This window comes from Girardinichthys multiradiatus, chromosome 9 (assembly GCF_021462225.1).
Source record: "Girardinichthys multiradiatus isolate DD_20200921_A chromosome 9, DD_fGirMul_XY1, whole genome shotgun sequence".
Taxonomy (NCBI): Eukaryota; Metazoa; Chordata; class Actinopteri; order Cyprinodontiformes; family Goodeidae; genus Girardinichthys; species Girardinichthys multiradiatus.
Window position 1 is genome coordinate 5,191,832 of NC_061802.1, and position 25,261 is coordinate 5,217,092.

The window sequence follows — 25,261 nt, forward strand, 5'->3', positions numbered from 1 at the left end:
TGTTAATACTGGTTGGACAGCTTCCTGATAGCTGAAGCATAAATTGTGTATTACTTGTATTCTGTGGTTTCAAAATGATTGTGTTATGAATCCCTAAATTTAGAAAATAAATAAATCCTCATTGAAGTCTATTTTTTGTTCAGAACTACATCTACACCAAACTGTTCAAAATACATTCATATTATATGGCACTGCTATTATTTTAGCGACCATTGTTGGTATGCATATAGTTGTGATAATGTTTCATTAGTTTATGGTTTTGTGGTTCACCAAAACTCCAAACAATTGCTTTTCAAAATTAAAGCAAATGCTGTCATTGTCTCAATTATGCTTACACAGTATTATTGCAATTTACAATAATTACAATTAAATATTTGCTTAATGCTTGTAGTTTCAGAGCTGGGCTGGTGCCTATTTCTGGAAATTGAGCGGCAAGATGTGGGGTACACTATAGTAAAATAATCTATTCGCCCTTTATGCAAAACCTTATATTTTGGCAGGTAACTGTCACTACATATCACCCTGAAAACAACATGGTCATACATAGTGGTGGCAACATCATGATGTGGGGTTGTTTTCCTTTGCATAGATAGTGGTGCTGGTCTGAGTTGATAGGAAGATGGATGAAACTACAAACTGGGAAATACAGGAAGAAAACCTGTTAGAAACAGCACAGGACTGGAGGCTGGGGTTGAGGCTCACCCTGCTGGATGGCAATGATGTGACATACAGCGAGAGCTACAGTAGAATGGTTTAAATCTAAGAATATTAGAATGGCCTAGTCAAAGTCCAGACCTAAATCCAGCTGAGACTCTGTGGCAAGACTGCAAAACTAATGTTCACAGACACTTTCTATCTAATCTTATGGAGCTTTAGCTATTTTTCAACGAACAATGGGTACAAATTTCGTGAAAGCTGCTAGAGACATACCCCGAAAGACTTACAGGTGCAGTTGCAGCCAAAGGGGTTTCTTCCAAGGGGCTGAATACAAATGTATGGAATACTACACTTTTCAGTTTTTAATTTAAAAAAAAAGTAAAACTATGTATGCAGAACTTAGTGTTTTGTTATTACATCAAATTACAATGAAAGACGTTGAAGGTCGTAACAAAATCTGCTACAGTTTAAGTGGTATGATTGGTTTTCCAAAACCCTTTTTTTCACATGTGAGTTTCAGTTTGTTGTTTTTTCTGGTGCAGATTATGATCTAGTTCCCAACAGGGAATTATTAAAAGCAACCACTGATCTGTCTTTATTCTTTAATTGTTGTTGAGTAAGTTCCAGAAGTGAATTTGGCTTTCCTTTTCATGTTCTTATCAGAAAGGCATCTGCTGGCAGAGGGTTGAAACCCTGCAACAATATGCTAGATATGAGGCAATATCTAAATATTTTAACACTGAAATTCAGCATAAAATATTTTCAATTACAAATATGATTCTTTTTAAAAGGACAGCAGCATAAACACTCAAATAAATAACTATAAACTGTACACCTTTAGTTTATATTTTTAAGACTTTTACAAAGTTTACAAGCATTATTAGATATGCAGGCTTTTCTGAAGGTGAACGAACAGATTAGAGTAAGATCAGAGTCTTTCATATCCTGGTCTGTGGCGATCTCTTATGATCAGGAAGCTTAGAACAATACTCAGCATGAGTCCCAGTGCTGTGGACCCAATGATGATGGGAACTGCTCTCCGGTTAAAATCAGCCCAGCACTCATCCTCTGAAACATAAGAGAGAAGGGGAGCAAAGATTTTGATTTGTGTAATATACACTTATAAGAAATATTCTCAGGATTTTCCTTTCTACAGTTTATGCCAGGGTTTTGTGATTTAAAAAAATGAGACAAAGATAAATCAGAATGTTATATATATCCTGCTCAACATCATAGTTTAATTACAGCAAGGAGTCATTTTGGGGAGCAGTCTACCAGCATGGCACAACCTGATACTCTTCTTGAGATTGTGAGGCTATCTCCTCTTTTCAAATCCCCCCACAGATTTTCAATCTTTTTTCTGTTGATTTGGATGTAAGCTTTGCTGTGCTGAAAGATGAAATTCCTTTTCGTTTATAGCTTTCTAGCAAAAGCCTAAAGGCAACACGGACAGGTATTTGGAGCTGTTCATATCTCCCTGTACCCTGGCTTCAGAGCTATAGTCCCAAAGAATGATGCTGCCACCACCATGATTCGTAGTAGCTATTGTATTCCCTTGGTGATGTGCAGTGTTATTGTTTGGCCCAATACACCTTTAGGAATTATGGCCAAAAAGGTTTAACCTGGGTTTCATGAGACCATAATATATTTTTCCATGTGGTTTTGTGGGACTTCAAATTAGTTTTTGTAAAGTTTAGTCAGGATTGGATGCTTATTTTTTTTGTAAGGAAAGGTTTCCGACCACATAAAGATTACAGGAGATCGCTGTCAGATGAGCTCCACAGCTGGTTCTTCCCGGAAATCCCTGCAGCTCCATTAATTTGCCAGTTCTGGGTAATGTTACTGTTGCACCAACTTCTCCACTTTATGACAATTGTCTTCACTGTGTTTCATTGTATATCCAAAGCCTTGGAAATCATTCCTTACTGATACCATTTGACAATGATTTCCCCATCTCTTCAATGTTTTATAAGCTCTAACAGGACCATGACTTTAGTTTTTTCTCTTCTAAATAATTTTACGTTTAGTTTTCAATCTAGTTAAACAGTTTAAAGGTCACATTAATGTTGGAAAAGTTCCAAAATAATTGATGTTGTCTCATTTTCTTACACAACAAAAAACAATCATTTTAAAAAGACCTCTCTCATCCAATAGATCTTTATTGCATAATTTCATGATGCCTCAAATTATTAGCACTACTCCCACCTTTTCCAAACTGCCCATTGGGGACACCAAAGGCCTGCATCTGCAGAGGAACCAACTTGATCCGCAGCTCAGAAGAAACTGAAAGGAGTGACTCCGATGTGCACTTGAAGCTCTGATCATCAGCTGTTCTGAAAAGCATCTTGTGGGATAAAAACCCAGAATACATCTTATCTGTGCAGAAAACAGAAACAATCACAGAGCTTTTATTTGTATTGTTCCAGATAAAATGTTTTCTGTAATCTATATGTGCTCTTACTGGGGCATCCTTTGCAAACGGGTAGAGGGAGCAATCGAGCAGCCAGTTTGGTGACATAGAAATAATCTTTATCCTGTGAAGAAATAACCTGATTATGACAGTTTATATGGATAAAACATCACACGTATAGACAAATTAGAACAAGTTTATGCTGTGTTGGACCAGTTGGACTGGTTTGTGTGTTATTACCTTTCTGAAGGTGAACTCCAGACTTGTAGAATTATCTGGCAGCATGAGAGAGAGAAGGGCTTCTTCTTTGCTGCATTTACCACTTAGCCTAACCCTGGATGGATCCAGGTTGAAATACCAGCTTGTCTAAACACACAAGAAGAGAAACGATTTAATCACATCTCCTTTAGGTTATTCACATCTATAATTCCTCTGTGCTGTTACACAGTGAGTGTTAACCAAACATATATGCTGCATATAGTTGAAAAGCTTTCCAGCTTTGCATCTCAAACTTCATGCTGTAGAAACACATTTTATGCAAAAGATCCAAAGAATGGGAGCACACACACACACACACACACACACACAGACACACGCACGCACACACACACACGCACGCACGCACGCACACACATTGCTGAATCTTTTAAAGTTTCTGACCTTGTTTTCCATAACGATGAACTCTGCTCCCATTGTGGCTTTGATGCATGTCCTCCCAACAAAGTCTCGAAGCACGTAGCTTCCTGAGGACACACCAGATGCTAGCATAGAGTCTGTTGTTGGATAAATCACATTCTGTCTGTATATACCCTGCATCTTCCCGCGCAGTTTTCATACTTGACACTGTTTTAGCAACACGTTATTTGTGTATATTTGTAAATGAGTGAAATTAATGATTGGAATGACACTACAGGAACAGTGCATTGGGATAGAAGCCCAAAAATGGTACACGGACAAATTGATCTCAATTTGATTAAAATTCTTCCACTATAAATTTGTCTTTATCAGATTTTAGGTGTTTGTGGTACTTCATGGCTGTTGTATGAGGAATAAAGCGCATTTCATTTGGCTGTACCTGCATTATTTCTAATGCTATTCATGTTCCCCTTGAAAAAAACCTCAACTTTCCACTTTTTAGAACCTGAGAACACAACAATTATAGGTCCGATGGGGAAGCCTGAGGGCTTTATCTGTTCATTGGCTGATCAGAAGGAAATCTCAGGCATTTTAAATATGTCCTTAAAGAACACACTTCCAAATCGCACATTATGAGAGCTCAGAAACTTGTACCTGAAAGTCCCACTTTTTGTGAGATTTATTTTTTAAAAACCATAAAGGAAACTCGTTTGCACTCTTTGCACAATTTAGGAGCTCAGAAGAACGAGCTCCAAAATGCTCACGTTTTCTGCTCTGTAGCTCCTTTTCCGGCAAGGTTCTCTCAAGAAGTGCTGACATTTTGCAAATATGTCATGTAAACACTTTTCTCGATTTGACATCTCATGACTCTGCTACCCCCCAGCACTTTCCACCATCCTCTTTAGATTTTATTTATCTATAGGGGCAGTCAAGCTCTTGTGTTGGTCATAATTCAGGCGCTGTGCTCACCAGGTGTGGGAATGGTCTCACTTTGTTGAAGAACAGGCCTGTAGAACTGAGCCTCAGGGTTCAACACAGGACCGTTTGAGCTGCCATCCCTCTGTAGGCGCAGACCTGATAAAGAAGCACCCTGATCACTTTCAAAGTCTGTTCATCACTTCTTCTACAACCCTATTAATTTGATGCTGCAGCAAGAACAGTCGAAAGAAATGTGAGGGTTTCAGTGTAACAAGCTTATTGAACCGGGTGGGTCCAGAATGAAGTGGGTCCTGCAAAACCTTTCTAGAGAAAACCTCACCCTGCAATGTTTCACTTCATCTCTTTTCCAGAACTCTTTATTTTGATTTTATTAAACAAATTTTAACCATGTAAATTCTGACCCTAACCCATTAACAACACCTGCATGAAACTGGACACACACACACACACACACACACGAATAGTTGCATCAGTGGATAAGAACCATGGGACATCCCGAACCAGGGGTCTCCAAAGTTTTGTGGGCCACGATTTCTGCGTGGACCCTGGCCACAATTCAAGAATTATACAAATTTTGACCACCAGCACAGGTGTTTGGTGCAAATGAACAGTTTTTCTAGATTTCTGGGCAAGATTTTCATGGTTTGAGGCGTTAAAAATAAGATGCAGACAAAACCAAATATTCTTAAGTGGAAAATGTTATGGGCAACATGAAGTTCTCGTCTTTTGTTAAACACACTTTTGCCTTTATTTCATTTTAATAATAAACAGAATCATAACCATACAGTCAGTGGCCCATTAAACTAAATACAACAAGAAAATGGAAAACAAGGGACCCAAAAACCTGGATGTTTCAATCTTCTATCCTTTAATTATTATTATTACCGTGCAAATTTGCCAATTTTTCTTTGTGTGCTATAAAACTTAAATAAGTTAAAGGTCCTTGATAAAGTCAGAGTTTCAAAAATCACAACTGACTAGTGCAGTAATAGTAACTATTGGGATACATGGACTGCAGCTTAACAGACTGGTGGACTCTCAAAATGAGAAATGTAAAAAGGGAAAAACCGAGAAAGAAATAAAATAATCATGGATCATATTATTATAACCTTAGTCATTATCAATATAACAAAAAACATAAAAAATGTTTATCTCAGAAACAGAAAAAATATTTGATTTTACTTTGCTTCCTCTAAAACTTGGCTGCCTCAAAAATCTCCCAGTTTTTAAAATAATGCATTTCTCCTTAAATTCTTTTTTATGACACTTTAAAGATAGTACATTAGAGCTTTAGTAGCCAAACTGGATGATTAAAACTTGCAGTCACATTTACACTACCTAAAAAAACCACAGAGTGAGATAGAACAAAACTGTGGGACCACCAAAGACATCTGCAACGGTCGCTATGTGGGAGAGGAAACCAACAACGTCCTGCATGTGACATTTATAATATAACACCAGATTTAGAAGAATATGTTGGTCTTTAGAAATGTAGTTTATTAAGCTGCTCTTCTTATGAATGAGGATGTGACCGAATGTCTGACATTCTGTTAATCAGATGCAGAATTGGCATTTCTGTCCTTTAGCAGTTTTATGAAAGATGTATTTGTTAGTGATCACTGCTGCTGTGAATCCTGCATTTGTATTAAATGTTCGAAAATCAAAGAGAAACCCCAAAGACTGACATGTATACTCATTTCAAAGCAATAACGTGGGAGAAAGTAACATCCAAGTATGATCAAACTTACCTGGCAGGAAAGCAGCTAAAAGGAAAACAACCAGTCCGCTTGTATGAGCCTGTAGCAGCATGGTTAGAGAAGAACTGCGAAGGTATATGGCACCAGATAGGAAGTGCAGCTGTGGTTTGATTAGTAAATGTGAGAGCAGCTCAATGCTTAACCAGGAACATGAAGAGGTGTCTCCATCAGCGCTGAGACCACAGAAGCAAAAAGTCAGTCGAAAGGTTAGTCCGCAGCATCTCAGCTGGCTGTAAAGAAATCACATGCACAACGGAAACTTTAACTCACCAAATGGTGAAAAAGAACTCATACTTGTCGAGTCTATTTCAGGATTTCTTTTAGGTAGCAAACACATAAACTGTTATATTTTTAGAAAGGTTTACCAGCATCCTTAGAGAGGTCTGAGATTAAGAACCACAGTCTATTGTGTCTATTGAGCATACACCTAAGTGCCATTAAATGTTTCAAATCATCAAATAAAATTCAATATCAATTAATTAAAACCTAGAAAACCCAAAATTCACTTTTCAAATGATGATTTCATTTTTTTTAAAGGAAAAAGCCCATCTAAATTAATCTGGCTTCTTGTGAAGATAAATAAAATATAACTGCCCCCTAAACCTCAGAACAGGTGGTGACACCGTTGGCAGCAACAACAGCCATCAAGTGTTTTCAGTAACTGGCAACGTGTGTTTTACATCACTGGGGAGCAATTCTGGCACACTTATCCTTGCAGAATTGTTTTGATTCAACCACCTTGGAGGGATTTCAAAATTAAACGACCCAGTAAAGGCCATGCCATCTCAAAATCAAGTTTACAGTTAAAGACAAGGAGGAGGTCTGGTTTGGGGATCAGTGGATTTTGTCTCTTCTTTTTGCAGATGACGTGGTCCTGCTGGCCCCCTCTAGCCAAGACCTACAGCATGCGCTGTGGCTGTTTGCAGCCGAGTGTGAAGCGGCTGAGATGAAGGTCAGCTCCTCCAAATCCGAGGCCATGGTTCTCGACCGGAAAAGGGTGGCTTGTCCTCTTCAGGTTGGAGAGGAGTTCCTGCCTCAAGTGCCTCAAGGCCGGGCACTCCCTTAGAGATAGGGTGAGGAGCTCGGCCATCCGGGAGGAGCTCGGAGTGGAGCCGCTGCTCCTCCACATTGAGAGGAGCCAGTTGAGGTGGCTCGGGCATCTATACCGGATGCCTCCTGGACGCCTTCCTCGGGAGGTGTTCCAGGCACGTCCCACCGGGTGGAGGTCCAGGGGAAGGCCCAGGACACGCTGGAGGGACTATGTCTCTTGACTGGCCTGGGAACGCCTTGGGCTCCCCCAGGAGGAGCTGGTAGAGGTGTCTGGGGAGAGGGACGTCTGGGTGTCCCTGCTGAGTCTGCTGCCGGTCCCGGATAAGCTGAAGACGACAAGTACGAGTACGAGTTGAAGACAAATGTTTACATGCAAATAAAATGAGGCATAGCCTTCTTTCCCTAGCTGTCTGAAATTCAGTCAGACTAAACATTTCCTGTTTTAGGTTAGTTAGAATACCTAAGGTTATTTTTGTTTGCTAAATGCCAGAATAACACCTTAAACACATTGCTACCTTGTGTGACATCATAGAAAAATCTAAACGAATGACCCAAAATATCAGATAGAGAACTGTTTCTTTCCTATGTAGGATACGTTTTACACTGACACAGTGGAGATGCAACTTTTTAAGAAACGTTTGACCAAATATCAGTGGAAGTGTATGTGCATAATAGAACCTGAATATGTAATTTTTACCAAAGGTGCGTTGGAGAAAATCCACTATAAATTCAGATCTTGTGCTTAAAATTCTTTCTTTTTCAAAATCAGAAAAGTTGTTTGTTGTATAAATATCCAAACCTGGAAAAGTAATGGTTCACAAAAATCTGTCAAAGTTTCAGAATCTCGTCTTTTTAAACATCTGAAACATACCAGAGCTGGAAGAATACAAACAAATAATCGAAAATATAGTTAACTTTTCTTAACCACATTTACAACAACAAAAACACACAAATTAGACTCTGCAGTTTCTAAAATCCCAACAAGAATTTCTTTAGCACAATTACATCGCTTTAACTTGCTGTCTTTCTCTGTAACCTTAAACTTCCTATATTTTACATCTCTAAATGGTGCTGAAGTGACTTATTAACTGTAAACAAGCAAACACAGGGGCAGATCCACAGAAAAGGTTTCATAATCTGTTGATCTTGGTGCAAACTCTTGCATCTGAGCTCCCTTCAGCTTGTTTTACAGACAGTTTGTGGAGAAATCAGAGTGGCTGAGGCTAAAGGTCAACAGGGACAAAGTACCACGTAAAACATAGACACGAAAACACAATGATCCTGCTAAAGGTGGCCTTTAAACACATATGTTGTCAGTGTGACAACATACGTATTTTTATATCGCTTTCTGTGTTTTTCTGATTCTGAGGATAATGAGAAATGTCTGTACATCCTAATTTGCATTCTCTTTGCCTCTGAAATGAACGGATGTATTGATTCAACCTGTGGGAGGGCAAACAAAAGAGCAAACATTTACTCTTCGTTTACAAATTGTGCGTGGTGAGCATTGTCCTATGCATGTGTGTGTGTGTGTGTGTGCGTGTGTGTGCCCTTCTGTCCACTGTGCATGTGTCATCATCTTTCTTAGGAATCCCAGCTGCAGTTAGAGCTGTACAAGAGGAAAGAGGAGTCAGGATTTTCCTCTTAGAGCCCAGCAGGATCGACAACAGGCTTCCACCTTCATTAACTGTAAGCCAGCTCTGGAATAATTTCACTGAATTGCTTGTTTTGAGTGCACAAAAGAAATGTGAGATTTCTGTAAGGGTTAGGAGGTAAACAGCCTAATGATGTGTTCCATGGTTTGCAGCAAAAAAAGCAAAGCAGTCACCAACTTACATGATGCGGAGCGGAGTTGGCCTGTTTGTTCTGGGTCTGCTGTGTTTCTGCAGCTCTGTGTTCGGACAGGTAAGGACCAGACTGGAAAAAACATTGGGAAATTTGTCTGTAAGGAGAGCAGAAGCGGTTGAAGCGGTTGAACCTAAGTAAAATTTCAGTAAACGCTAAATCTTTTCTGAGGTTCTAACAAATGCTTGGAAGTTTTTTCAAAATGTCTACACAGTTGAAAGATGAGGACATTTAGATTATGCTGTTTTGAGTCTTTTTGCTGTAGTTTCTCTGATTACCATATCAATGTCCAGTTAACTTTGTTCAGATAAAAGGCAAACACTAATCCGGGTCGCCTCTGGGCTCAGATCAGTGACCCTAAATAGCAGCTTGGAGTTCTCTCTCCTGTTCCGATCTCCACGTCTCGCTTGAACTACACAGACGGGGACAAATGGTGGGAGAAATAGCTACAGTTGCTGCTCTGAAATGAATAAAAACACACAATAATTTTTTTATTTTGTGTGGAAGACTCAGTGAATTAGTCAAAGAAATTACTTTAGGGCGCAAGCAAGAAATTACATCATGTTTTCTGAAATATAAAACCAATAAAAGCACTTAAGACACACTTTTTATTTGGTGAAAACATATTTTATTTGAAAGGACACTTGCTTCTGCTTGAAATGTTGAAGCACTATAAATGCAGCAGATGTGGATCTGGGTTTTTGTGATTAAATACTGATCGAAACTCCCTGAAAAACTGTTGTTTCTGGTAAAATGAACTAAGTAACAGGAGGAAAATATTCAAATATTTGAACAAAACAAAACAGAGAAAAGTTGACATCATCAAAACATCCTAAAATTTGTAAAAGCAAAGCAGTCTAAAAGTTTTTTTTTTTTGTTACAAAACATATACAGTGTGAGATTTATAATTATATACTGGGTCTGTTAAGGTTTGCAAGATATAGGACTCCAGAATGCAGACGAGCAGGCAGCGTGACGGTAAGTGAAAAAATGTTTAATAACAAAAAACTCACTCACAGCAGGAGGCAGGAACAAAATAAACAGGCAAGCAAGACAGGCATGGCATGAGCAAAAAGACAAGACTTGGTTTGCGAACAAGACATGAACATGAGAACAAGACATGAACATGAGAACAAGACATGAACATGAGAACAAGACATGAACATGAGAACAAGACATGAACATGAGAACAAGACATGAACATGAGAACAAGACATGAACATGAGAAAAGTTTCCCGATGACTAACTGAACAGGTGTGTATACATGGAGTGAAAACCAGGTGGAGCAAAGAGACAGATTAACTTGAAGCAGGTGAACAGAATAAACTTAATTGACAGACAGAACAAAACGTGGCTGCGGCAAAAACAGACTCTAATATACAAACAAAACCAAACTTGACAAAACATGAACAAGACGACAAAACTAAAGCATGACCAGGAAAATAACAGAAGCATGATTCAAAATCTAAGAAGAAGAATAACAAAAGAACGAGTCAAAACCTTAACTGTGAAAAACATAAGAAAAAAATCAGAAACCAAAAACTAAACAACCCCAAATCATAACAGAACCCGCCCCCTTAAGGGCGGATACCAGACGCCCACAAGAGTCCAAAATCAACCCAAACAGGGTGGGCGGTGGGGGCCTCGGCAGGAGGGCCTGGAACAAAAAACAACCCACACAGGGTGGGCGGTGGGGGCCTCAGCAGGAGGGCCAGAAGCAAAAAACAACCCACACAGGGTGGGCGGTGGGGGCCTCAGCAGGAGGGCCAGAAGCAAAAAACAACCCACACAGGGTGGGCGGTGGGCGCCTTGGCAGGAGGGCCAGAAACAAGAACAGAGTTCAGGCAGGCGACCAGGAGGTCGTCCCCAGCAGGCACAGAGTTCCAGCGGGCGACCGGACCTGCACCACAGAGCTCCGGGCGGTCGGCAGCGAAGTCATGGCAGCCTGCAACGGGAACCTGCAGGTAGGTCGGGAAGGCCGACAGAGGAGAGTAGAGGCCCCCCCAAAAATTCTATGGAACCCCAGAGGCGTGGAGCCTGGCGAACCCTCGGAGGCTGAAGCGGAGCCTGGCGAACCCTCGGAGGCTGAAGCGGAGCCTGGCGAACCCTCGGAGGCTGAAGCGGAGCCTGGCGAACCCTCGGAGGCTGAAGCGGAGCCTGGCGAACCCTCGGAGGCTGAAGCGGAACCTGCCGAACTCTCGGAGGCTGAAGCGGAGCCTGGCGAACCCTCGGAGGCTGAAGCGGAGCCTGGCGAACTCTCGGAGGCTGAAGCGGAGCCTGGCGAACCCTCGGAGGCTGAAGCGGAGCCTGGCGAACCCTCGGAGGCTGAAGCGGAGCCTGGCGAACCCTCGGGGGCTGAAGCGGAGCCTGGCGAACCCTCGGAGGCTGAAGCGGAGCCTGGCGAACCCTCGGGGGCTGAAGCGGAGCCTGGCGAACCCTCGGAGGCTGAAGCGGAGCCTGGCGAACCCTCGGAGGCTGAAGCGGAGCCTGGCGAACCCTCGGAGGCTGAAGCGGAGCCTGGCGAACCCTCGGAGGCTGAAGCGGAGCCTGGCGAACCCTCGGAGGCTGAAGCGGAACCTGCCGAACTCTCTGAGGCTGAAGCGGAGCCTGGCGAACCCTCGGAGGCTGAAGCGGAGCCTGGCGAACTCTCGGAGGCTGAAGCGGAGCCTGGCGAACTCTCGGAGGCTGAAGCGGAACCTGCCGAACTCTCGGTGGCTGAAGCGGAGCCTGGCGAACCCTCGGGGGCTGAAGCGGAGCCTGGCGAACCCTCGGGGGCTGAAGCGGAGCCTGGCGAACTCTCGGGGGCTGAAGCGGAGCCTGGCGAACCCTCGGGGGCTGAAGCGGAGCCTGGCGAACCCTCGGGGGCTGAAGCGGAGCCTGGCGAACTCTCGGGGGCTGAAGCGGAGCCTGGCGAACCCTCGGAGGCTGAAGCGGAGCCTGGCGAACCCTCGGGGGCTGAAGCGGAGCCTGGCGAACCCTCGGAGGCTGAAGCGGAGCCTGGCGAACCCTCGGAGGCTGAAGCGGAGCCTGGCGAACCCTCGGAGGCTGAAGCGGAGCCTGGCGAACCCTCGGAGGCTGAAGCGGAGCCTGGCGAACCCTCGGAGGCTGAAGCGGAACCTGCCGAACTCTCGGAGGCTGAAGCGGAGCCTGGCGAACCCTCGGAGGCTGAAGCGGAGCCTGGCGAACTCTCGGAGGCTGAAGCGGAGCCTGGCGAACCCTCGGAGGCTGAAGCGGAGCCTGGCGAACCCTCGGAGGCTGAAGCGGAGCCTGGCGAACCCTCAGAGGCTGAAGCGGAGCCTGGCGAACCCTCTGAGGCTGAAGCGGAACCTGGCGAACTCTCGGAGGCTGAAGCGGAGCTTGGCGAACCCTCGGAGTCTGAAGCGGAGCCTGGCGAACTCTCGGAGGCTGAAGCGGAGCCTGGCGAACCCTCGGAGGCTGAAGCGGAGCCTGGCGAACTCTCGGAGGCTGAAGCGGAGCCTGGCGAACCCTCGGAGGCTGAAGCGGAACCTGGCGAACTCTCGGAGGCTGAAGCGGAGCCTGGCGAACCCTCGGATGCTGAAGCGGAGCCTGGCGAACCCTCGGAGGCTGAAGCAGAGCCTGGCGAACCCTCAGAAGCTGAAGCAGAGGCTGAGGCGTCGCCGAGACCCTCAGTGGCGTGAGCAGAGGCTGACTTAGGGTCAGGCATCATGTCAGGCTGTGGTGTGTCTGGCCTTGAGTCAGGCTGCTCTGCAGCAGCGCTCATGTGGCTTGGTGTGGGTGAAGGAGGACGGCAGTAAAACAACCTTACTGCCGTTTCATAATCCATCTCTATCTGCTGTTGAGGTAGGAAAACTTTACTGGCCGTCAGTTAACTCTTACATTACTCCTCACCTCTCCCCAACTCTTTTAATTTGACACCAAAAAGGACAATCCTCAGTCAGAGATCAGTTGTACGTTTCCACAAGTTTATTAAAACCAATCTGAATTCAGAGAGAAGAATAACAAAAAAACAAGTCAAAACCTTAACTGTGAAAAACATAAGAAAAAAAAAAGAAACCAAAAACCAAACAACCCCAAATCATAACAGGGTCGGCCTGAGGTAGAAGACACTTTATGACCAGTTAGGACCCCAAGAGAAATAAAATTTTCACAAAACTTGTGAACAAATGCACCGGTTGAAAAGATACCAAGGAAATCCTTTTTTAAAAGGGGACTGAAAATATTTACAATATAGAAATAATGTTTGAACTGAGCACTTTATTCAGGGTGTGCTTATTAATAAATAATTTGAAGTTGCTGATGTATTTGTGAAGCACAAGGCATTCCGTCATACAGTCAGTTTAAATTTCCTGTTGGCTTGTTTATTAACTGTAAAATAAGTTAAATGTAAGAAGCCAAAATATTGGTCCTGGGGTGGACTGTGGGCTTAACTGAAGGTGGATTCTACAAAATAAAATTCTGTTTTAGATCACATAGAACCTTGGGCTGGTTCTGGGTATGTATTGTCAAAGCACGTCATATTAAAAGCACAAACAAGGCAAAAAAGAAATAATATTTTGATTCACAAATCTCACAAGTCTAAAGAAAATGCTTCGAAATCCATCTCAAGGATGAATTCTTTACATTCCCATTTTGTGTTTTGGGACCCAAGTGCAAGCAGGAGGTAGGGAAGATCACATCAGAAGTGATTTAATGAATGCAAAAACAAACTTACAAAGAACTGGAACCATCCCGAAAGTGAAAAGCACAGAGAAAACCCTGGGGTACCACATGGAAATAAAGAAGGGAACTATCGCTGGAGCTACTGAGAGGAAGATTATTGGAGGGGGACCAGGTGAGACTAGATCCAAGATCCATGATTTATCAGGAGTTTATGGGAATCTCCTAAGCCTGGATTAAAGGTTGTATGGCTTAATTTCAGATCTGATAGATTAGAGAAAAAAAAGTTGAGTCTTCAGAACCACATAAAATCACCCGCTTTCCAGCACTAGACAACAACAGCATTAAGGAGAATAGTGCGCCTTACTTTCTCCGGATCACGTGGTGTCACCACTCATGGAACCAACAGAATCTCTGCACGCAGATGGTTTGGAAGCCCACTTTATTTCTTTGTGTGACTGACAGGGATCTAGGCCCCACAGCTGTACATCAAAAGTAAATATTGTACTTAAGCAAAGTAGGCAAAGTGTTTCAAGTTCGGTTCAAATGTGTATGTTTTGTAAATGTTATCTTTCATAAATGCCTCAAGTCGTAAGATAATCACTATTTTGTTCCTGCAGCGAACCCATCAGGGAAACCTGATCCCTCCTCTCGGAGTTTGCTGTCAGCTCTTTGTTTTTTTTATTTTGTCCAGGGAGCTGTGGAGGCTCAGCGGGGTGTTCTGATCTTCTGTGATGACCCCTCTGTACAAAAGGCCGTCACCAGCGCCTTGCACAAGTTCAACGACAGGTTGACCACCGGATACAAGCTGGCTCTCTTTCAGATCCTATCAGCCAGTAAGGTACAGCAGCTGGAAAAACAATGCAACTTTCTGCACCAGTGCAAAAGGATTCATGATCTTATTATTAACCTTTTAAATGTGCATTGTAGGGTTTGCGGAGTTTTGAACAAATTTGTCACTGTTGAAGGATCAAAACAAAGCTCCTAGGATGATGACTCAAATTCTTGGAAAACACGGTTTGACCTATTGATCGTTGTTGCATGCTGATTGTGAGGGTTTGTGTATGTGTGCAGGCAGAGAACGGTTCAGACTCCGTGTACTCGCTGGAGTTCACCAGCAGGAGGAGTGAGTGTCCAGCAGAGGGCAGCAAACCCTGGACAGACTGTAACTATCTGCCAACTGGACATAGGGTGACAGAATTAAAGTCATTAACGCATATTAAATTATGACAAACAATCGTAAAAAAAAAAAAAATACCTCTGTCTCAATATTCAGGTTTGAACAAAGGTAACGTTTTAAAAATGAATCCACCCTGTTTTTCCTCCAGGCACCAATTTCATGTAATGCTACGGTCCACATGACAGAGAAAGAGACGGACACTAAACAAGTGGATTGTATGATTGGTGAGTGATTACTAAATGAAACTAAATAAAACCAACCAATTACAAAACATGCATCCAGTAGACTTTTCAGTTATAGCTTAAAGTCTTTTGTGGTATGCCTCTTCCAGCTTTAAAAGTCTAGAATGTGAAAACAGTTGTTAAAAACAGAGTAATATTTAGTACATATAAAAGGGTATTTAGTTTTAGATTCACGGTGTTGACACTTCATTTTAAAATTGAATTATTTAGATTGGAACAAGTCACTAGTGGAATAAAGAATTAAATAATTAGTATTACACTAATCATTTTAGTGATTAAGGAAATAAACAAAAACAAAACATAAATAAACATAAACTTGCATTACTTCAAAGAAATCTCTGAGCTAAGTGAATCGCAAAAATATTAGCTTAATAATGTCTAACTATTTCAAAAGTCTGAGTATGTCTGTCTCTCTCTTTGAAATTTAAACTAAAGGTTTGTTTTGCGTATATTTTGGATTTATTTCACCTGAAGGAAAAAAAAAGGGGAATGAATAAAAAATGAGCAAGGTTTTTTAGGTCCAGCTGGTTTAGCCTTAAATGAACTGAATCTTAAATGCCTTACTGATTCTCTTGAACTGTAGTTACATCATCCCATTACTCAATTCGGCTGACCGAAATTATTCCATTCCACCTGGCCTCAAAGTCAAAAGGGTCAAGTGCGTCATCTATAGAAAGAGAACATGAAGTTGTAATCTGTAATCTGTCCTAACATGTAGGTTTTTTTTTATGAATTTCTTGGACTTCCTGAATCACATTAGTCCAACCTTGAAATAACAAAGGCAGAGACTAGTTTTTCTGCATCAAATAGTAAAAATAGTATAAATAGTTTCTTGATCATAACCTATGGATAGGCCAGAAAAACCTTCAAGACATCAGCTGTGAGAAAAAACATTATTAATATTTCTTTTTAGTTAAGTAATAGTAAAGGCCTTCTGCAAAAACCTTGGTCAGAGAAGTGAACTGTGTGCAGAAAGATTAGATTCCTGGGCGTCTTATGTCGATACATATAGATCACCAGTGAGATCAAATACATATTGTATAAACACTGTATATAATGTGTTCTTCTGTCACTTTGTTTTGCTGTAAAGACCCATTTCAGTATGAAAAATGTCACTGAGGAAAAGATGCTCTGGTGGGTGCAGGGAAACCAAGATTACGTAATATATTAAAACTATCGGCAAATACGAAAAGCACAACATTAACTTATGACTCCATAGAAAGCAATGGCATGTAGACTTTAAAGTGTTTGCTTTATGAGGTCTGAGGTTAATGTAAACAGCACCTTTTAAAGAGTGGGACAACATTTTTTTAGGATCAAAATGGAACATTTTTTATTGAAAAAATAGCTTTTTCCTTCTTTAGTGGGGTCTGGTCCTGAATAATTTAAAGTCCATGTATTAGTTTGTCATGTGCATCTATTGTTTATAAACACAAGAGTTAAATCTGTACTGCTATGTTCAGATTTTAGTCACTGAATGCACTTTTTAGGCTGATCTGATTTATTAGGAGAAAATATGCTGCCCTTTACTAAATCTGTTAGACGTTTGACTTAAAACAATCCTCAGAGAGCAAAGTGTACCAGAGTCAAATTCCTGACTATAAACGCTGGAGGATGTGGTAATTAAATAATAATTAAACATTTTGTGGTTGGATGCCCCCTAAATGGCAAATGGCTTGCACTTGTATAGTGCTTTATCAAGTCCGAGGGCTCCAAAGCACTTTACACTACAGTCCGTCATCCACCAATTCATACACTGACAGTGAAGCCACAGCTGCCCTGGGACAGACCGACAGAATGGCCTGCCATACCCAATTGTCCCCACTTAGGGCCTCTGACCACCATCAGCGGGCAAGGCTGGTCTTGCCCAAGGACACAATGACTGAGACAGACAAAGTAGGGGTTTAAACTGGCAACCCACCAGTTAAAACACGAACCCCTACCACCTGAGCCCCTAGCGGTTTCCCCTCTTTCATTCCCTCATCTGAGAGATCATCTGTCATTTTACTGGTCAATTTCATAAAATTTTGTTTCCAAAAAAATTAAAATTCTTTCTCTACATTTTTAACAGCAAACAATACATTTTTGTAACAAGCCTGAAATTACGTCCGTCCTTTTTCTTGGTGATTTTGGCGTCATTTTATGCTGATGATGGTGTTATTATACCTTTACATTTTTTGTGTGGCATCATAAAAGCAAGACATTGTAGCCACTACATACTGAATATTACTACAATTAATAATTTCTTTTCTTCAGACAACTTCATTATCTCAGAGAGAGCGCCATGTTTGGGCTGCCCTGAGGAGATTGCAGCGAACTCCGAGGACCTTAAGGTTCCTCTCTTAGCATCTGTCTCCAAGTTTAACACCATCTCCAACTCCACTCACCTGTTCACCCTGCACAGAATTGGCCATGCCACCAGACAGGTAGGTTGAGACGAGAGTAGAAAAGGGGGATACATTAAGACCATTAATATGATTTCTGCTCTGTACTCACTGTGCATATGTACGTCTATGCAGGTCGTTGCTGGTTTCAGATACCAGCTGAGATTTGATATGAAGAAAACCACCTGTGCAAAGGCTGAACACAAAGATCTCAACGATCTGTGTCTTCTAGATGAGGAGAATCTGGTAAATACATTCAATAACGTGATTTAATTCAGGACTGTGAAATATGAGGGGATTTTGACTGTGTTTTCATTTAAAAAAATGTATGCAGGAGCTTGCAAACTGCAATGCTACCGTGGATTTAGCACCATGGAGATTCGAGCAGCCGGAGGTCCAGGCAGAGTGTGAAGCAGGTCCCTTGCCTTCAGTGGTAAGGAACTTATCGTGTTTTAGAAGTAAAAAGCAAGACGTAAATCAGGCGAAAAGAGAAAGAAAATTGGAGGTTCTCTGAATCTAGCAGGATTGTAAAAACAGAATTTTAGGGTCTAAACTTCTTAGATGATTACTTTTGGGCCATTTTGTTCAAACAGTTGAAAAGAAATACAAAAGCCTCCTTAACAGAGATTAGTGCCTCCCCATAAATTAGAATATCATCAAAAAGTAAATTAATTTTAAACAAAGTTAGTCATATGTTATAAATTCATTACCTACACAGTGATATATTTCAAATGCTTATTTATTCAACTTTTATTGATTATGGCTTAAAACTAATGATCTTTTCAGATTTTTCTCAGAAAGCTTGATTATACACAGAAACGATCAGACCAATAAAAAAATTATTTTTAAAACAGAAATGTCATGTTGTGGCACATTGATCTGCTCAGATTTGAACTTGCAACTGTGTTGCACATCTAATACATATCACATCAGAAGGGCACTCAAGACAAGTCTGATCAGTTTTATATACCCATCTCCATCTTCAGATTAGGCGTCGTCCTCCAGGCTGGTCCCCACTCAGGAACCTGGTCCCAGCCCCCTCCACCGCACCAGCCAAAGAACAATCATCTGAGGAAGACACAACATCTTCCAAACCATCTGCCTCACCCAGCATGAACAACCACCCGTTCCACTGCCCCTCTAACCCCTGGAAACAATTCAAGCGGGTCCAACCCCAAATGCCTGCAGCACCAACAGATGCCAGAGCAGTGCCCTCCCCGAAGCCATCAGTGGAGGGAGCCCTCAGCGATACAGACCTGCTGTCCTAGATTTTCTCTCAAGAAGCCACATTTATTGTATGTTCAGATGAAAAAAAATTGTGTCCTCGATGAATTATGTTTAACTTTTTCTCTTGTACACAAGACTTCAGTGATGATATACAGCTTCCCAGAAACCATCTTCAGACATGCTTTCCCAGCAAAATGATGACAAAAGGCTAAAATATAACAAATGTTAGCATACATACTTGTATAGTGTTGTGAAAATGCTCGAGTCAACCCTTGTTTCTTTATTCTTTGGTTCAAAGTAACACATTTTCTTGTGACTTAATTTTTAAGGAGAAATTAGATTCAGGCTCTCTGAAGTTCTTCAGAACCTTTTCTTTAGAACTTTTTAACTTTAGCTACTTTTTAAACCCATTTTCTGTCTCCCCACTTTTAGTATTCTAATCATTTTCATAGAAATGTTCTTTTTTAACCCAATTAACTCAAATCTATGAGTCCTTCAGCCATAAATGAGGCGAGATGAACCAATGTTGAACTATTTAAAAAAAATATGTGACTCCCATTGATCTATTACCTAAAAACCTAATGTACAGTAGGTGACCAGCTAGAGGATGATGTCATCTCATGGTCTTTGCATGGACATTTGCAGTCATAGTCAGGTTGGAATATTGGACAGAAGTAAAAAAAACTTGTAAGATCTTTCAAAATCTCTTTAAAAGCTTAAAATTAACGCTCTCCTTTAAAGCAAAGCATACAGAAATCAGGGGTGGTTTAAACTTTGTAAAAATAGTTGATATACATGTGCTTGCAAAAAGCTATGCAGCTCTGCAGCTACAAACACTGCAAGAATTGGTTGTTAATTGATATCAAAGAGCTGTTTTATATTAGTTTCCTTTAAATAAAGATGGGTAAATTATGCTCTCTTGAAAATCAAACATCTTACAATAGCAATAAATCTGACTTTTGTTTTTTGTGCAAGTGTAAAGGATTATATTCAGCCACTTCACTTCTGGTAGCAAATCAGATCCAAAGTTCACAGCAGAAAATGTCCAAAACTTGGAAAGTAAAATTCATTAAGAGTTAAGAGTCAAACAAGGCGTGAAAGTTATGAAATATAATTATCTGAGCAGGGAGAAAACTTGTGTTGTAAAAATAAACTCCAAAGTTACATTAGTAATGTAGAATAAGGCACATGAAATAGTTCAAATTTCTGGTGGAGAGCCAACAAGCAGATGAAGGTTTAACAAATTTATTTACACATCTTCACAGAGCACCAGTCAGGTTATACAACCATTAGCTCTCAGAACGTTGAGCAAAAATAAATGTATATTTATAAATAAAAAAATAATGCAACTTAATGGAAGCAAATATATCCCAAACCCTACAGGGTGCAAACATAAGGAGTTAAAAATCACCTTAATGTTTAATTATCAAAATAAACGGGGAAAAGATGATAAAATTAGGAAAAGGAATACTGATCCATGCAAGTATGCTAGGAGAAACACTACATTGGCACATTTTACATGAATCTATGGTTGACAAGAGTTCTGGCAGCACAGTACATTAATAAAATGTAGTTCACAGAGCTGCATACAAAGAACATATATTTTATGTTTTATTTTGGTCAATATTCCAGAGAATCTAAAACATGATTAGCCTGAAATTTAAAACCAGATTCTTCATCTATTTTGTGATATTTTCTCAGTTTCTCTTGACAGTTCACAGCTCCTTCAGAGGCTCAATAGAAACAGTGCATTTACGAAGGAAAAGGTGAGGATTGTATTCAGGAAACCATCCTAACAGACGGGAGACAAACATTTTAGTCCAAAAGTCACTGTGAGAGTCACTAAAAAGGCAGGTTTACGGCACCATTATTGCACTTAATTGGGTTGAACTTCCTCGGCAACAACCGAATCATTTACGGATGTAACTGTTCTGCAGACAGCTCATCTTATGCATGAAGGTGATGACTTCCAGGAGGAAAATCTTGTATTTGTGTGACAGAAGAACTTTAACCAACCATGTTAGAAAAGCTGTTAGAATCTTATTAAAACAATAAATGTACTTTCCAGGATCTTTAACTTAATCTCTCAGGTCACTTGACCCTAAAGGCTTTGACTCAAGCACATCTTCCGTCCTTCAATAGAGACGTAGTTGAGTCTTCACTTTCTAACTGAGAGCTGTGGCTTTAATTCACATTCACTGCTAGTATTAAACAATGCTTCGGCCATCGGTGCTTACATACAGTACAATACAGACCCAATTTCATAATTAGCACTAAATAGACAAAGAATCTCTGCTGCAAAGCAACCACTGTTTCCAATTTATGAGTTTTCAAGTAAAACGTACATAAAAAGTTTGTTTCCCCTTGTGTTCTTATAAACAAAGCAAAAAATGAATACCTATAAAACTGCACTGCCAGAGGAGGGTGGCATTTCCAAAACATTTAAAGACCCCATTATTCCATGAGCCTTGGCACACAGACTCATGAACACATACAGGATTTCTTTCCATTGGAACCTGCCAATGAAACTCTGCAGCCTGCACAGAATGACAGTTAATCCCAATGAGGAAACAATCATTTGGAGGATACATGGGAACGGATAAATGGGATAACACCACAACGGATTTGCCACACCTTAAAAAGTAAAAAAAAAAAAAAAAAAGAATGACTTACTGCTGCTCAGAAGTTGTACATCATACATATGAGCTTTGCTGTTTGAGAAACATCATTTCAGACTAAGGTTTAAACAAAAAGGCAAGAATATTTAATTTTGTAGTGCACTTCAAGCATAGTTTACAGTATGAGCTTTCACAAGATTCACTCATACCAAAACAGACAAAAAACAGAAGGTCCACTTAGGCAATGAAATACATTCAAGCTAATAACACTGCACAAATATGACAACATAGTTGTGCCAAATTAAAACAGATCACTACTTTGGCCTCTTAATACAACTAACTGGTCTGGTGAAATTTTTAATTTATTCATTTACTTTTATGGGCTTACCAAGATAATCTTTAATTCCCCTGATCATATAAAACACTCTCATTTGTGGAGCATATTACATAATGAGGTTAATAGTTAAGCCAATAAAAATGTTTTAATATGACATATGGCAGTTTTTTAATTATCAAAAACAAAGATTGGTATTCTTCAAGCTTTACATGCTATCAGCACTTCATATATGCATATGAATACTTACTGAAACACAAAAAACATTTTACCTTCAACAAAATTCCTTTACACAATCCTTTAATGCATTCAAATGTAATATGAAACGAGATTGTTAAATATTTTAATTCTCGACAAATGAAGGCGAGTTCTATAAATCTATATTAAGTTGCCTTGCATGGCTAATCATAGCTGTGTTTCTTTGATTTAAGGAATTTTAAAGGTGCTAAAGAGCTAGAAAACCTGAATGTATGAAACAAATCCTAATTTGCTTTTCTAGGGTTTTTCTAAACAAAATTCTTTGGGCACCTTTTTAGTCGTGGTCTAAAAATGGGATATGCACATCCATACATGGATTATAGTTTAACCTCTATTACCCCATTGTCTGAAGGCATGTTTCTCCATGACTGTTAAAAGGATTGTTTTCTGACAAAACAGATCTAACAGGAATATGTCGAATGGATGTGTGGCCCCTTATTGCCTACACAGAAGGGGGGGTTTAGTGAGCTATAAAGATTGTCCATGCAGGAGAAGTGGGTGAGCTCCACTGATTTCTCCTCACCCACCAAAGTCTCGTCACTTTTTGCCCAAAGACTGTGAAATAACTGGAATATTAGGTTTAAACAAAGGAACCTGAGTAAAGAGGACACAACACAGCTCATGCCTCGGCTTCAACAGATGGCTCCAGCAGGGAGTCAACAGCCGGACCAGAGGGAGACTGCAGCTGTTTCCGAGCAGAAAATAAAGAAAATACTTTGTGTCCTTTTGTCGGCATAAAAATCTCCAGACATCCGTAAATCATGTTAAATTAATAACTGCTTTTCCAAAAGTTTCCGCTGTATGTCCAGCGACAATTAGTATCGTCCTGTATTTGAGCCAAATGAAGACAGTCTTTGACCGCAGCTGAGCAATGTGACGGATAGTGTCCTTAGAACAATGTTTTTCTGTTACATTACTGTAGTCTAGTAAAACACACACTATGTGGAAAAAAGTGAGACATACACAATCACAGCACAACTCCCTATTATAACATTTGCTGGTGACAGTTGATTAGAGAAACTGTGGTGACTCACGAATGTGCTCAGCAGGGTAACAATGCAGCCTCAATGCTCCCAAAACAGTTTTTTTTTTTTTTATCTCAAGAAGTCTTTCAACAATGTTGTGAATTACAGACAGGCCCAGCTCCCTTCAGAGGGCTTTTAAATCCCTCAATAGGGTGCCTGTTTGTTAACTCTCCAAGCTAATGCTCTAATAAAACACTTCTTGCTTTACCATCATCTCAGGATAAATTGCCATGCAAGGCTTCCTTTTACAAGGTGAAATTGGAGCTGGACACTATGCTGTCCGCTGTGTTGTGCATTAAGGAGTTTGGTACTGCAAACATGATGTCGTCACTCTTCAGCTGCGTTATCGATCGCCTTGTGCTCGTATTTAGTTTTCTGTCCCATTTTCTTTGATTTCACACATGAAAATGGACTGAATTAGCTGGAACATAGCGAGAGGTTTTAAAAAAGATGTTCAAATCACTCAAAACGTATTTTGGTGGATCGGCAGATTCACTGTTGCAACGAGTAAAGGCTTAAATTTATTTTCGGGACAGAAAAACATACTGTCTCGTTCTTAAATAGAAATATGTAGTCAGGGCCAACTTTAATTGGAAAAAGAAACTGGGTTTGTATTTGTTTTTGTACTTTTACCGGTTAAGCCCAAAGCTACTAATACATGTCAAGCTGTCTCAAAGCTACAAATAATAGAGCTATGGCTAAATCACGTATTTCCTATGAACTGCCAATTTTTGTCTTTATTACTCAGGTTACTTCACTTCAATTTACTTGGGTCACGTACTTTGGGACTTAACAGTGTTCAGCAGTGTGGGGGAAGTGGAAGATGTGACAACCTTCGTCCCTCCTTGTCGCAAAAAAGCCAGTGGCTTTTTTCCACTTCCTATTGTACATATAACGCAAGACTGAAATGTTCACTTTTGCAAGTTTGCTTCTCTAAATAAATGATTCTAGGCTGCAAACAAGCCAAAAACAAAAAGGTCTTATGCAAGGGCCAAATTAAAAGGGTAACTTTAAAGTGACGAGCTATAAATTAAAAAATCAGCAGTATGTCTCATCAAGAAAAGGTCTGCAGTTGAACTGATGCTAATAAGAGGCTGTAAGTGACAAACAAAACCTCCAAAATATTCATAACACAAAATTACAAACATATTTACAAAATAAACAGCACCTTCAGTTAAGTTTTTGACTTTCAAACTAAAATAAAAAAGATACATAAATTAATTTAAAAAGTCATAAATCTGTACAAATAGTTTTTGTAGTTCCAAGTGCTTTTTTTTGAAGGAGAAGCATTTTTGCTCTGAAGATTAGGACATGAGGACCAGTTTGAAAACAACATGATGTCTTGAAATTTCTGCTTACGCAAAGAAAAAAGACCAAACAAAAGCAGGCCCAGTTATCTTAGAGCAACGATGACACGAGGATGGTGGAAGACATTATAGAAGCTCGAATGGATACGAGATCTAAGCCACGTTTTTAATGCATTCACTGTTTCCTGTGACTTCCATCTCTCCAGCTGTGATGATAAAAGTGGAATAAAGGAGCAGCACTTTGATGACTGAACGGTAGACTCACTTTGTGGCTACATTAATACCTTGGCAGATGTGGATTCTCTAAGTCATGTCAAACTTCTGATTTTCTTTAAAATCAGCAGCTAAGTGAGGGAGTAGATTTTGTTTTTTAAACTTGATACTGTGGGTTACCATCGTCAGAGGGTCCTGAGGAAAATCTGACACGCTGACAAAAGCAGGAGAGGAAGGCCAAAAACAGAATCGTCTAATGAAAATGGAGAAAAAAAGTGCTTCAAAATGGAATCAAAATAGAAATCTCCATAGAGTTTGCTGTGAAGGCAAAAATGAATTCCTTCAAAGAGTTTTGCTCCTGGCAGAGAATAATAAAAAGTTCATGATGAGGCTGATACATCTCTTTTGGATGAGTGATTAGTTTAATGCATGCTGTCGAATTGTGTGGAAAATCCAGTCCATCTTGGTGGTCCAACCTCCATGGTGAGCATCGTTCATCTGTTTCATAAAATAGTCCAAGGCCTCCTGTGTCGCACAAAAA

At 40.5% G+C, this 25,261-nt stretch overlaps 3 protein-coding genes across 4 annotated transcripts in view; 1 reads left to right on the top strand and 2 right to left on the bottom strand.

Annotated features, from left to right (window-relative positions):
* Positions 1-1,245: 1,245 nt before the first annotated feature.
* LOC124874491 (lysosome-associated membrane glycoprotein 3) lies at positions 1,246-6,486 on the bottom strand. The gene is made up of 7 exons (XM_047375867.1): positions 6,391-6,486; positions 4,673-4,777; positions 3,728-3,810; positions 3,308-3,433; positions 3,119-3,191; positions 2,863-3,033; positions 1,246-1,725 (listed from the first exon to the last, which is right to left on the bottom strand). The coding sequence occupies exons 1-7, from the start codon at positions 6,449-6,451 to the stop codon at positions 1,586-1,588; spliced, it is 759 nt and encodes a 252-aa protein (XP_047231823.1). The 5' UTR covers positions 6,452-6,486; the 3' UTR covers positions 1,246-1,585.
* Positions 6,487-8,993: 2,507 nt separating this feature from the next.
* On the top strand, positions 8,994-19,896 carry kng1 (kininogen 1). The gene is made up of 9 exons (XM_047374305.1): positions 8,994-9,138; positions 9,257-9,354; positions 14,627-14,773; positions 15,007-15,123; positions 15,261-15,336; positions 17,611-17,780; positions 17,874-17,984; positions 18,073-18,171; positions 18,725-19,896. Exons 2-9 carry the CDS (start codon positions 9,286-9,288, stop codon positions 19,004-19,006), a joined length of 1,071 nt encoding a protein of 356 aa, XP_047230261.1. The 5' UTR covers positions 8,994-9,138; positions 9,257-9,285; the 3' UTR covers positions 19,007-19,896.
* A 298-nt stretch (positions 19,897-20,194) lies between these two features.
* The window catches only part of LOC124873577 (phosphatidylinositol 4,5-bisphosphate 3-kinase catalytic subunit alpha isoform-like), a 32,855-nt gene continuing 27,788 nt past the window's right edge, over positions 20,195-25,261 (bottom strand). For both annotated transcript variants that reach the window (XM_047374303.1, XM_047374304.1), the window contains exon 26: positions 20,195-25,245. In XM_047374303.1, the coding sequence (XP_047230259.1) occupies positions 25,001-25,245 (245 nt within the window). In that variant the 3' untranslated portion in view covers positions 20,195-25,000. The remainder of the gene's footprint in view (positions 25,246-25,261) is intronic.